The sequence below is a fragment of the Sander vitreus genome, chromosome 14 (genome assembly GCF_031162955.1).
Source record: "Sander vitreus isolate 19-12246 chromosome 14, sanVit1, whole genome shotgun sequence".
Taxonomy (NCBI): domain Eukaryota; kingdom Metazoa; phylum Chordata; class Actinopteri; order Perciformes; family Percidae; genus Sander; species Sander vitreus.
In genome coordinates, this window is record NC_135868.1 from 21,197,941 (window position 1) to 21,210,231 (window position 12,291).

General features: G+C 39.7%; 1 protein-coding gene across 1 annotated transcript; it reads right to left on the reverse strand.

Moving 5' to 3' along the window:
* Positions 1-161: 161 nt before the first annotated feature.
* Positions 162-6,437, reverse strand: LOC144528602 (coagulation factor XI-like). Its single transcript, XM_078267287.1, has 9 exons — positions 6,184-6,437; positions 5,929-6,085; positions 3,889-3,998; positions 3,630-3,792; positions 1,960-2,078; positions 1,748-1,880; positions 1,401-1,507; positions 591-750; positions 162-384 (listed from the first exon to the last, which is right to left on the reverse strand). The coding sequence occupies exons 1-9, from the start codon at positions 6,242-6,244 to the stop codon at positions 285-287; spliced, it is 1,110 nt and encodes a 369-aa protein (XP_078123413.1). The 5' UTR covers positions 6,245-6,437; the 3' UTR covers positions 162-284.
* Between the last annotated feature and the right edge of the window lie 5,854 nt (positions 6,438-12,291).

The following is a 12,291-nucleotide window of genomic DNA, read 5'->3' on the forward strand; positions in this document are numbered from 1 at the left end:
TTGCGCTGACAGCAGCATTGCTTCATGTGACCTTTTATCACCCACAGCTAAATATGTTCTCAAGTAATAGGACCTTATATCAAGCTTAAAGTATGTGTATACACACACACAATTACCTAATTAATGTCTTTGATTTTGGCTAAAGAAGACTGAAAGCAAACTGATGTTCCTTATTTTTTATTAATCTCATTTACACACAGTCATTTGCAGCTTTAACAGCAATCCAATGATCTAATCAGCATTGTGTGTGTGTGTGTGGATTGTTCTACACAGTAGTTTAACTGTTAACAGTTCCTCAGCTGGAAGCCTGATACCACATTGGCCACTTTGGCAACTTTAGGAGGAGCAGGCATGGTGATGGTACGCTTGAGATAGCAGCGACGCCTAGAACACAAAATCAAAAACAGCATCTTTAATCATGGACCATTAATACAGCTATCATCAAATTATGAAGACAATATTGTCTTATTGATGGTCAAGTCACATGATTTCCAGGTATTGCCTAAATTGCTGGTACAATTTTATTTAAAATATAACAAACAATATTTGTGTTTAAGCAGGTTTCCATACATGCATAAAGAATACTGTACCGGTAGATGGGATCACCAAAGTTGTCATTGGTATAGGTGTAGAACTGGCAGTAAGCATCCTGAGTACAGGTCCTCTGACATGTGTCTGCATCATCCATCAGCTCAAAGCGAATGTCAGAACCTGAGAAGTCTACGTTTTCATGAACCACCTGAACCCAGGCTGTTAGCAGAGAGAAACAGGGTTAGACTGCTGCTGATGGCTAAACTACTGTACAGAAATACTTCACTAACAACAAACAAATAGGTGATGAATGATTCCAGAATATGTCATTTGATATTGGATTATAACCAAATCTAAAATGAGAGTTTGTCACTTATTTAAACTTGCATTTTTAGAGGAAAATGGCCGAAGTTTGGTTTATCATTGTTTCTAAAATGATTGAACAATGTTGCCATTCAGTGAAAGTTGTCTTTTCATAAATACAGACGAGAAAAAATACAGTCTAAGTCAAATGTTTTAAGACTTGGAGCAAAACGTATTTGTAATTGCTGAGGATAAATAGTTTCTTAATAGCAAGACCTAGAGTCCACGTAAAGCAGAGTAAATTCCATGGCAATCCATTCCTAAATGTTGAGACATTTCCCTCAACTCAAAGGTCACAGGATTACCAAATGCATAAAGATGCATCATCTGGGAACCATGAATGCCATCCATAGATTAATGATGCTAGCATGGCTAAAAAAGAACAGTGAAAAGATACATTACGTCATTGAGATAGTCGATCTACACAGCCAGAGCAGTTCAGATGGTCTATGGTGGTCTACTGAAAGAGTGTCTTTTCTGACAGTTGTGATATTAGTGATACATACCGTTATCCAGCTGACAGAAACGTGCTGGTAACCCAGATGTTCCCTCGCCGCTTTCTTGAGTCACCATTTCCTCATTGTTTTTCTTCAGGTAACAATTAAAGTCATTACTGCAAAGAAAGAAAGAAAATGAAAGCTTGCAAAAAGTATGTCTGAATAACATGAAGCAGAGAACAGATGTGACTGAAAAGGAGAACCAAATATTTAACGGCATCAGGACAGTTAAAATACTGTCATGTAAGCTGCTGGAACAATGAATATGCTAATATAACTCAGCACTTTCTAATTACTTATCATACCCTCGTATTGAGCACATGAAAGAGAAAAAAGGTTTCCAAATATTTGACTACCTGTTAAAAGTGAAGTAGGTGCAGACTGAATGAGCAGAGCACAGTGCCTGACAGTGTTCAGCAGAGGCAGCAGGAATATTCTCGATGTCGTTTCCTGGGATGTCAGTGTTTGGAAAAAGCTTGCCCTGACACACTGTAGAAAACAGGTAATAGAATAAGAAAAAGCACGCACAAAAACCTGCAGGAGGTGTTTGCTATGACTGTTTGTGTACCTGACTGTTGACTTATTTCTGTTATTTGGGAGAATCCAGATGTTACACCAGTCTTTTTTTCTACAACAGGTATCCTTGGTACTGGCCAGCTGAATTTAAGGTGGCACTTAAACCTATACCTAAAACAGAACAAGAAATAAAATGAGTTAAAGAATTGTTGAGCATATGCCATGTCACCACCCTGCTGTTGCCAGAGCAATATCTTTCTCCTCACTGGTTGAATTAAACCTCAGACCTGAAACCTCCAGGGGTCCGTTTCAGAAAGCAGGTTTAGTGAAAACTCTGTTTGTTAACCCTGAGATGAGAGAAACTCTGGGTTTTCTGTTTCAGAAAGAGAGGTAACTTAACCTCAGAGTCAGTTACTATGGTAACTGAGTCTGTGAACCTAACCTGGTCGGGAGCAGGTTTTCGTCAAGGTTTTCTTCTCTCAGTCTCCTCCCTCTCATACAGTATCAGAAGGAGGAGACTGAGAGAAACTCGAGGTTTCTTCTCTCTCATTTCCTCATTCATTCATTCAGTCGGTATCAGCTGCATTTTAATGCAGTTTGTTATCTGCATGAATAAACACTTAATAAATAAAACTTATTGTTAGGCAGATTATAAAACGTTTTTTTCTCAAACATGTCATGTCCTTTTGTCGACGATCGCGTTGATGAAAAAGCTGTATTAGCCTACTTCACAGAGAGTTTACGTCGGGAGATGATATGAGTCCTATAGATGTATTTTCATTTCCACATTTTTTCACAGTCCATCAGATATGTAGATACATTATCCGTCCTCATATCAATAACATCAACCATCGTGGACATGCTCTAACATCCAAGCAGATTCTTTGTGTCGCATTACGTTTTTTGCCAACGGCAGTTTTCTTATTGGTGGTGCGGATCATATTGGTAAAGCCACATGTATGCAGAGCCGTCAGAAAAGTATGACTCGCTCTGAAACGTTTTTTTAAACATTTTTTGTAGTGTTCCCTGGACACAAACCAGTGAGAGCCATTAAAAAGAAATAAATGATCATAAATTATAGTTCATTTAATGATCATGGTGCTGCAGCCTCAGAATGGGATTAGTATAGCTTACTTTTTTCGCCCGCAGGATTGCACCTAAATAAAATTATAGGTGTAATACAATTCCAGTTTTCACCACTTATCAGTTACCTGTGATTAAATATGAAATTAATACACTGTTAATGCTTACGCATTGACTCGAGCAGCAATTTTCTCCCACACCAATTCTCTCTCTGTTGCAGCAGCAGCCGCTGTCTTGCTTTTTTAACGAAATACATGTTCAAAATCGTTGTTTGTGCGCACGAGTATTTCCGCCGACCCGTTTGTTTGTGGTTGTTACCATGGTGAATCGTAGTGTCATGGCTCCATTCATACTGCCTTTTTATTGTGGTGGTGCACGCGCGTAAACCTACTCGGAGTTGATTGAACCAACTCATATCAGCTGTTCTGGAACCAAAAACTCAGTTTCCCATCTCAGGGTAAATCAACTCAGACGTCAGGGTTAGACTCAGAGTTTGTTAAACCTCCTTCCTGAAACGGACCCCAGGTACCATCACTGTTGACATGTCCTAGTGCATCAGAAAATGTGAACAACAGTGGGAGAGGATAAACACATCATTTAATTTCAACAGCAATGTTACATTATGTGATCCAGTTTTACCTGTTACCAAATGCTGTGAAGGCCTCGTCTAGTAAAGTAAAGAACTGACAGGCAGGGTCCTGTGTGCAGGCCCTCTGACACTCCTCATAGTCTGCTGTGAACAAGGTTCTGTAGTCGGCACCTGTGAAATCCACGTTCTGGTACACATTGGACAGGCAAGGCTCTGGCAGACACACAGAGAGAGCAAATGAGAGTGTGACCATGCATCATTCATTTCCTAAATGGTTTTCATAATGGTTTTAAATGGTGGTGAGTCTACCTAAGTCTTGGCTGCAGGGTTTGAGAGAAAATCCAGAGGTGACACCCAGTAGTGGAGCCTGAACATCGGGTTGTCCATTGGAAGCGGCTTTGATGTAGCAGTGAAAGTAGCTGCAGAGAGGGGCAGATGTTTGCTTTGTGTAACGGACTTAAAACGAGAGAAAAAAAACTGAAGTGGAAAGTTGGTTGTCACAGTTGCAGAGAAAACATAAAATGAATGCTGCAAGCAGCTATGAACGGGCCCTCGCACATCCCCACAGGTTGTAGGAGGAGTTTGTTAAAGCACAGCTCTGGAAATGGTAAAAAAAAAAACTAAGAAAATGGCAAGGTACCCATAATTACATGATAAGCAAATACAGCAGTTTTTAAAAATAATACAGATAATAATGTACGGCTGTGGAAGCACTTAGATAATAACTTACATGTTTCTTTTTTTTTCTTTTTTTGTCTCTCTAAATTACATTGCTTTTTGCATTCAGCTAAAAAACGTAATACAATGTTTGTGACATTAGGTTGGAATTAGTTCTTTGGTCCAGTAGGGACTTACAGATTAAATTAGATAGTAGCAGTGATACAAAGCATATTTTATATTTTCACCCTTTACCGGTTGGAACAAAGCTACAGTATAATACAGTATACAGTATAACTTTCTCAAAATATGATTTTTTGCCAGATTTGTTTAAACTCTTACTATATCCTGACAGTACTACATTAATACCTAAGTCTTGGCTGCAGGGTTTGAGAGAAAATCCAGAGGTGACACCCAGTAGTGGAGCCTGAACATCGGGTTGTCCATTGGGAGCGGCTTTGATGAGGCAGAAAAAGTTCCTGCAGTGATGGTGGAATGTAACCAAGTACTGCACTTAAATTTTGAGGTACTTCTACTTGACTTGATGAGTATTTTCATTTATTGCTACTTTATATTTTACTCCACTGCAATTTAAGGCAATATTGTACTTTTTACTGCACTGCATTTATTTAATTCCTTTATTTATTTTGCATATTCAGATTACTAATATAAAATATAATCAACAAATAACTTACAACAACTTATAATGTATTATTATGGATAAAGATAAGACTTGATTGATCCCCTGGTGAAATTCACAAACTACTCAGTAGTACATGCTGTACCTCACCCTTTACCGTCTGCAACATCAAAGCTACAGTAGGTCTAGGTAACTTTCTCAAAATATGATTTTTTGACAGATTTGTTTAAACTCTTACTATATCCTGACAGTACTACATTAATCAGATCATCCATGGTTAAAGTCATGTTCCTCTGCCTCCTCCTAGTGCTCCTAATGGCAAAAAAGGAAAACCACCGATCAGAGCCGAGAAGTCTCTGACACAGTGTCAATGACTGCTCGTGAACTGTGGTGAAACTAGGCAGGATCTGGGAAGCCACACAGTTTAACAAAACGTAGTGGCAATCTGACCACAAAAAATGCCACTGGAGGGAATTAGAAACCATTTCCAACGCTTACTGCTACAAATAATGAGGTCTGCCATCATCTTAAGTTTAATCCTTTATTTTATAAATGCATTCCAAAACACCTACAAAAAGACTGACTGTGAAAGATTAACAGCGAGGAGACGAGATCTAAAAGCATCACTTGTACACAGCTGAGTTTGAAAAACTGTGGTTTCCCAGATCCTAATTCCCCCATCCCCTTCTCGCCTGTGATTCCCTTTCTAACCTCTGATTAGCACACATACATACAGGTGCGCAGGTGACGTAGCAAACAAACCACACACACACACACACACACACACACACACACACACACACACACACACACCAAAATTGGCTACAACTACAACACTGGTGTTTGTTATCTCCTGCTCCTCATAGCAAATCAAGTTTCCCATCTGGGATAATAAAGTGAGTGAACTGAACTAAGCAGGACTTTAACTTGTAACAGTATTTCTACACAGTTTACTTCACTTAAGTAAAATATCTGAGTATTTATTTTTTCCACTACTGGAAGTAAGCATTACTTACTGATTTCTAATTACATGTGTACTGCCTGTTATTTACCTGTCATCTTTGTTCCAGTCAGCCCGAACGAAGGTAAAGAAGTTACAGGAGGGGTGCTGGGTGCAAAGCTGCTGACAGTGCTCAACATCAGGAGAGAAGAGAGATGTTATGTCGTTTCCTGAGAAATCCACATTCTCCAGAAGCTGTTGATTACAATCTAAAGAAATGGAAAAAGCGCACACACATTTACATCTACAATACATTCTACCATATATAAGTGGTACAATTCCAATGTATACATACTGCATGTATTACCTTGACCAAAAGAGAGACTGCAGATAGACAGCAGACCCACCAAGATCAAATGTGTTCCCATCTTCTTAGTTTTGAAGCCAGTAAAGATTCTAAACACAACTGCAATAAAAGAGCCGGTTCTACAACTGTAGCTTGGTCCAAGGACTGTTTCAGAATCATCAAATGTGTATGTCCATCAATTTATAGGCAGTCCCATATGACCTATGACATGCCACCACTGACCCAATCGAGGAGCTCCAGTGAAGTTTACATCCTGCTCAAATAGCCTGTTTGACTTGCAGTTCAGGTCAGCTGTCAGACCTGATTAGCTTGTCTCGTTGTTGTATGTGTGTGTGTGTGTGTGTGTGTGTGTGTGTGTGTGTGTGTGTGTGGAAGTGGGCCAGGGTTTTGAGCTTCAAAACTGATATCGCTCTTGCACTCAACAGGTTTGTCTTGTCTAGTTACATTAGGTTCAGGGGTGCTGTGCGCATTGTGTTTTTGTTTTGCAAAGCATTTTAGTTAGGGAGTTTTGGAATCTTATTATATTATATTCAAAATAGACCTGACCCTCCCTTTGCCAACAATAAACTATTTATGACCCTCCAAAATACAGTGGTGTGAAAAAGTGTTTGCCCCCTTCCTCATTTCCTGTTCCTTTGCATGTTTGTCACACTTAAGTGTTTCGGAACATCAAACCAATTTAAACAAAAGTCAAGGACAACACAAGTAAACACAAAATGCAATTTGTAAATGAAGGTGTTTATTATTAAAGGAGAAAAAAAATCCAAACCATCATGGCCCTGTGTGAAAAAGTGATTGCCCCCCTTGTTAAAACATACTATAACTGTGGTTGTCCACACCTGAGTTCAATTTCTCTAGCCACACCCAGGCCTGATTATTGCCACACCTGTTCACAATCAAGGCATCACTTAAATAGGAGCTGCTTGACACAGTAAGGTCCACCAGAAGATCCTTAAAAGCTACACATCATGCCGAGACCCAAAGAAATTCAGGAACAATTGAGAAAGAAAGTAATTGAGATCTATCAGTCTGGAAAGGGTTATAAAGCCATTTCCAAAGCTTTGGGAATCCAGCGAACCACAGTGAGAGCCATTATCCACAAATGGCGAAGACATGGAACAGTGGTGAACCTTCCCAGGAGTGGCCGGCCGCCCAAAATTACCCCAAGAGCGCAGCGACGACTCATCAAGAGGTCACAAAAGACCCCACAACAACGTCCAAGAACTGCAGGCCTCACTTGCCTCAGTTAAGGTCAGCGTTCATGCCTCCACCATCAGGAAAAGACTGGGCAAAAAATGGCCTGCATGGCAGAGTTCCAAGGAGAAAACCACTGCTGAGCAAAAAGAACATCAAAGCTTGTCTCAATTTCTCCAGAACACATCTTGATGATCCCCAAGACTTTTGGGACAACATTCTGTGGACCGATGAGACAAAAGTGGAACTCTTTGGAAGGTGTGTGTCCAAGTATATCTGGCGTAGAAGGAACACTGCATTTCATAAAAAGAACATTATACCAACTGTAAAATATGGTGGTGGTAGTGTGATGGTCTGGGGCTGTTTTGCTGCTTCAGGACCTGGAAGACTTGCCGTGATAAAAGGAACTATGAATTCTGCTGTCTACCAAGAGATCCTGAAGGAGAATGTCCGACCATCTGTTCGTGTACTCAAGCTGAAACGAACTTGGGTTCTGCAGCAGGACAATGATCCTAAACACACCAGCAAGTCCACCACCGAATGGCTGAAGAAAAACTAAATGAAGACTTTGGAGTGGCCTAGCCAAAGTCCTGACCTGAATCCTATTGAGATGTTGTGGTATGACCTTAAAAAGGCCGTTCATGCTCGAAAACCCTCTAATGTAACTGAATTAGGACAATTCTGCAAAGATGAGTGGGCCAAAATTCCTCCAGGACGCTGTAAAAGCCTCATTGCACGTTATCGCAAACGCTTGGTTGCAGTTGTTGCTGCTAAGGGTGGCCCAACCAGTTATTAGGTTTAGGGGGCAATCACTTTTTCACACAGGGCCATGATGGTTTGGATTTTTTTTCACCTTTAATAATTAACACCTTCATTTACAAATTGCATTTTGTGTTTACTTGTATTGTCCTTGACTATTGTTTAAATTGGTTTGATGTTCCGAAACACTTAAGTGTGACAAACATGCAAAGGAACAGGAAATGAGGAAGGGGGCAAACACTTTTTCACACCACTGTAGTTCGGGAAAGAGGCATGACCATCCACAACATTTTATTGATGCCTTCTGTACTGGTTTGCAATTAGCAAACATACAGAAGCCCATTGTTTTTTTTACAGCCATGACATATGTGATTTAACCAAGTATATCTGGCTGCAGCCTGGGGGAAGGTGGGGCTTGACATCAAGCTGGTAGTGAAGCTGATATAGCCTCTTGATTCACATTAGCTAAAACTGATGATGTAGGCTAAACACAAACGACATTTCATGCAACAATGAAGTTTTCATGTAGTTACTACTGACTTCCGATTTTGAAATGATATCCAAATTTTAAAAATGGGTCATTTTAAACCTTGTTAATATTGATGACAATGTGTTCAAACGGGAAAACGAGCCATATTTCATTTAATTTAGCCCTCAAAAGTAGAATGGTGTGTTGTTTCGTTATGGACTTTCATATTAACAGCAAGAATTCAGTCATTACAACCAAATGTACAAAGGGGCAATTTTGCTTTAACAATTAACAACAGGTGAACCAGAAGCATACAGGTGAAACTCGAAAAATTAGAATATTGTGCAAAAGTTCATTTATTTCAGTAATTCAACTTAAAAGGTAAAACTAATTATATAGACTTATTACATGCAAAGCGAGATATGTCAAGCCTGTATTTGTTATAATTTGATGACAATGGCTTACAGTTTATGAAAACCCTCAGAAAATTAGAATATTGTGAAAAGGTTCAATATTTTAGGCTCAAAGTGTCACACTCTAATCAGCTAATTAATCCAAAACACCTACAAATTGTCTCTCAGTCTGGTTCAGTAGAATTCACAATCATGCGAGATGCTCCTCGGATATTACCTGCAGAGTAACACACCTAATCTAACCTAAGTATTTCAAAAGGTCGAATACACATACAGATGTCTAGATACAGTAAAACTGCTACGTGATTACCGTTATATCCGAGGGTTGAAGTTGCATTTTAACGGGGCATTGCAAGTTGCTGCTGTGGTTTAGCTGAAGCTAACGCAGCCTGAGCTTTCACGTTACAATATAAAAGGTGTTGACCGTTGACTTAGCTAGCACGCAAACAGTTCATTTACATGTCTACGAGCATGTTAGCAAACTGCACCAAAAGACAAATACCGAGGAATATTGATAGAAAGCAGGGGAAACTAGTAGGGGCGAGCCGGGACAGTTGAAACACTTTTTAATTAAACGTAATTTACAAAGTGATCGTATCGCACTGAAAGCTAATATTTTGTCACTAGCAACCTACACCTGTCATCTGTCAAATACAGTTGCATTTTCAGCTTTGAACAAAACCGTTCAGGAATTATTACAGCAAAAGTGGGGCGTGCGTAATGTTTCATTCATCCCTCCTGGTCGGGACGATTGAAACAACATAGGGGGACGGATGAAACATACAGTATAAGCCATATAAACTTCCCACAACTTAAATATTTTACTACATATCATGAATGGTACTCCCAAAAGGTGTTATTTTAGATAGATTGTTGCTGGGCTATACGTCTTCGTGAATATCTGTTAACAACTCATTGCCGTCACCTTGAAGCGTGTATGAAGCGGTTTTTGAAATATCATGCACTGTGGATGATTCTGCCATTTTTATAGCTAGAACAGTACGTTTTCCGATTTATATCATGTTTCTATTGTGGAAAATGTCGTTTCACTAGGTTTTTATGTGGGTTAGGTCACTGCACATCCAAATAAGTGCCCTTAACGACCCACAGCCCATCAGTCTCCATAGGATAACATGGGAAAACTCGACCCCCTACCTGGTGGGGTCCAAATATATTTTCATCTTTCTAAAACTGCTTTTCCATGTCTCACCTCTATAAATTATTGTATAAACACAGATATTTGTGCATTTACTTAAAATACATGGAGTTACAGCCAGGTTGGGGATAGTTGAAACAGCTGTTGCCGTCCCGCCATTATAACCTGTTTTGCTTTCCATGTAAACAAGCATGCAATATGAAAGTCTGGGATTGTGGAGAACACTAAATAGTCTACCGAATAAGCACGTAGTCAAACCTTTAAATCTAAAACACTCATTAATAATCAAAAAAAATTAACCGCTAATGAAGTTTACTTTCGACCATTAAAACTCGTTTATCGCCTGTAACTCCGTGATAAAAGGAAATAACAGGAAGATATTTGGCTGATAGAAGGAGGTTAACATGCTCTATATTTTGACCTAAGGAAGTCTGTCTATCATCATTGCACTCGGAGAAAACTGGAATGTTTCATTCGTCCCACGTTTCAATCGTCCCGGCTCTCCCCTACTTCCATACATTTTAGCATTGGCTAATTAGCAACCTGCCTGCCATTAGATGTTAGCTTCAGAGCTAGTTAGCAGCTAGCCCCAGAAGCTCATGAAAACAAGGCTTTCACCGGAGCAGTCTTACGTTGTTTCCGAACCACTCTTTTCGTTTCAAAATCGGAAATCAAATGAACGAAAAAGTACACGGGCCCAATTACAGTTCACTGTTGTTGCATGAAATGTCATTTGTGTTTAGCTTACATCAGTTTCTGTCATCTAATGTGAAACAAGAGGCTATATATCAGCTTTGCTAACGTCTTGGTCCGTTCGAGTGTATGGGGAGTGACGTAGGCAAAAACAAAATGACTGACTTGGATGTGGCCTTCCCGCAGGCTGCAGCAAGATGCTCCTCGATTTAACCTCTGCTTTCTCATCTTACACATCACACTCCTCTGTTATGGTGTGGTGGCCATTTCAGTAGATTTACTCACTAACATTGTTATGGAAACACAATAAGCATGAAAACTAAATACACACTTCCTGCATTACTGCATTACTTCAAATACTAAGTTACTCCTCTAGTAAACTAGTATTCAACTGAAATAAAACAATAAAACATTGAGACCATTCAGCAAAGCACACTGGGTAATAGTCGACTGTCTTGGAACGCAATAGACAGACGGTGGCGGAATAATTCAACTAAAATGTAACAGTGAACAATCAGTGTTCGACCTACAGTTTGTTGAGATGCCTCTCCAAGCGCAGAAACAAAGCGCAGTCACACCATAAAACGTTAAGAAAAAAGATCCGTATTTTGCCATAATCCAATGACAAAAAGAAAGAAAAAAAGTAATCCACAGCGATCAGTAGATCCACAAAAAGGGTCACGGTGTATCCAGCAAGGCCGATACGAGCAACACATTCACCAGCCAGCTCCAAACAGGTGAACGAGGCCTCTCCACTTCGCCGTTTAAACAAAGTGGAATAAACGTATACAAGTCCAAATCTACACAAAACCCGCAATCACTTAGTAAGCTGACATCACATTTATAAACATGGCATTTAGGAAATCTTTATTGCAACCTTGGCATGGCAAGATGTCCAGACATAGTGCAACAGTAATTTTCGTTTTTTGCGTCCGGCTGCTCCCATCGTCAGCCAGGTAATATTTTTTTTTACTAAAGCAGTATATGAAATCTGATGTATTACCTACCACCATTTAGTTGTTTTGTGTTATTTAAGATATTTATAAAATATTTGGTCATGCCAGACGTAATTATCCACTCATTTTTTAAACAATGCAATTACTCGTTTGAGCCACCAGGGGGGCAGCGCCCCCTGCCCCCCAGCAAACTCCACGTATGCGGTCAGACCCATCTGGTAGCGAAGGAGGGCCGAGACTGAGAGCTATATGGAAAAATATGTACCAAACAAGCCACTTTGAAATTTTGCTGTTTTCATGAATACAAAAGTTGGGTGACCCCCCCCAGACTAAAAAATGTTGGGTGACCCTCCCCTCAAGAAAGAATAAAAAGACATGACCCTCCCCTATTTTCCTCTGCTGGTCCATTCCATAAATACCGAACTGTCCCTTAGAAAGGATTTTGGTTTATCCTTTTCTTTTCCTGTA

Bases quoted from the DNA above. Each gene is read 5' to 3' on its own strand.
- LOC144528602 (XM_078267287.1), bottom strand. From the start codon at position 6,244: ATGGGAACACATTTGATCTTGGTGGGTCTGCTGTCTATCTGCAGTCTC. The intron at 1,881-1,959 runs GTACACAAACAG...TGTTTTCTACAG, and splicing joins AGAAATAAGTCAACAGTCAG to TGTGTCAGGGCAAGCTTTTT. The intron at 751-1,400 runs GTATGTATCACT...CTCTGCTAACAG, and splicing joins TTTCTGTCAGCTGGATAACG to CCTGGGTTCAGGTGGTTCAT.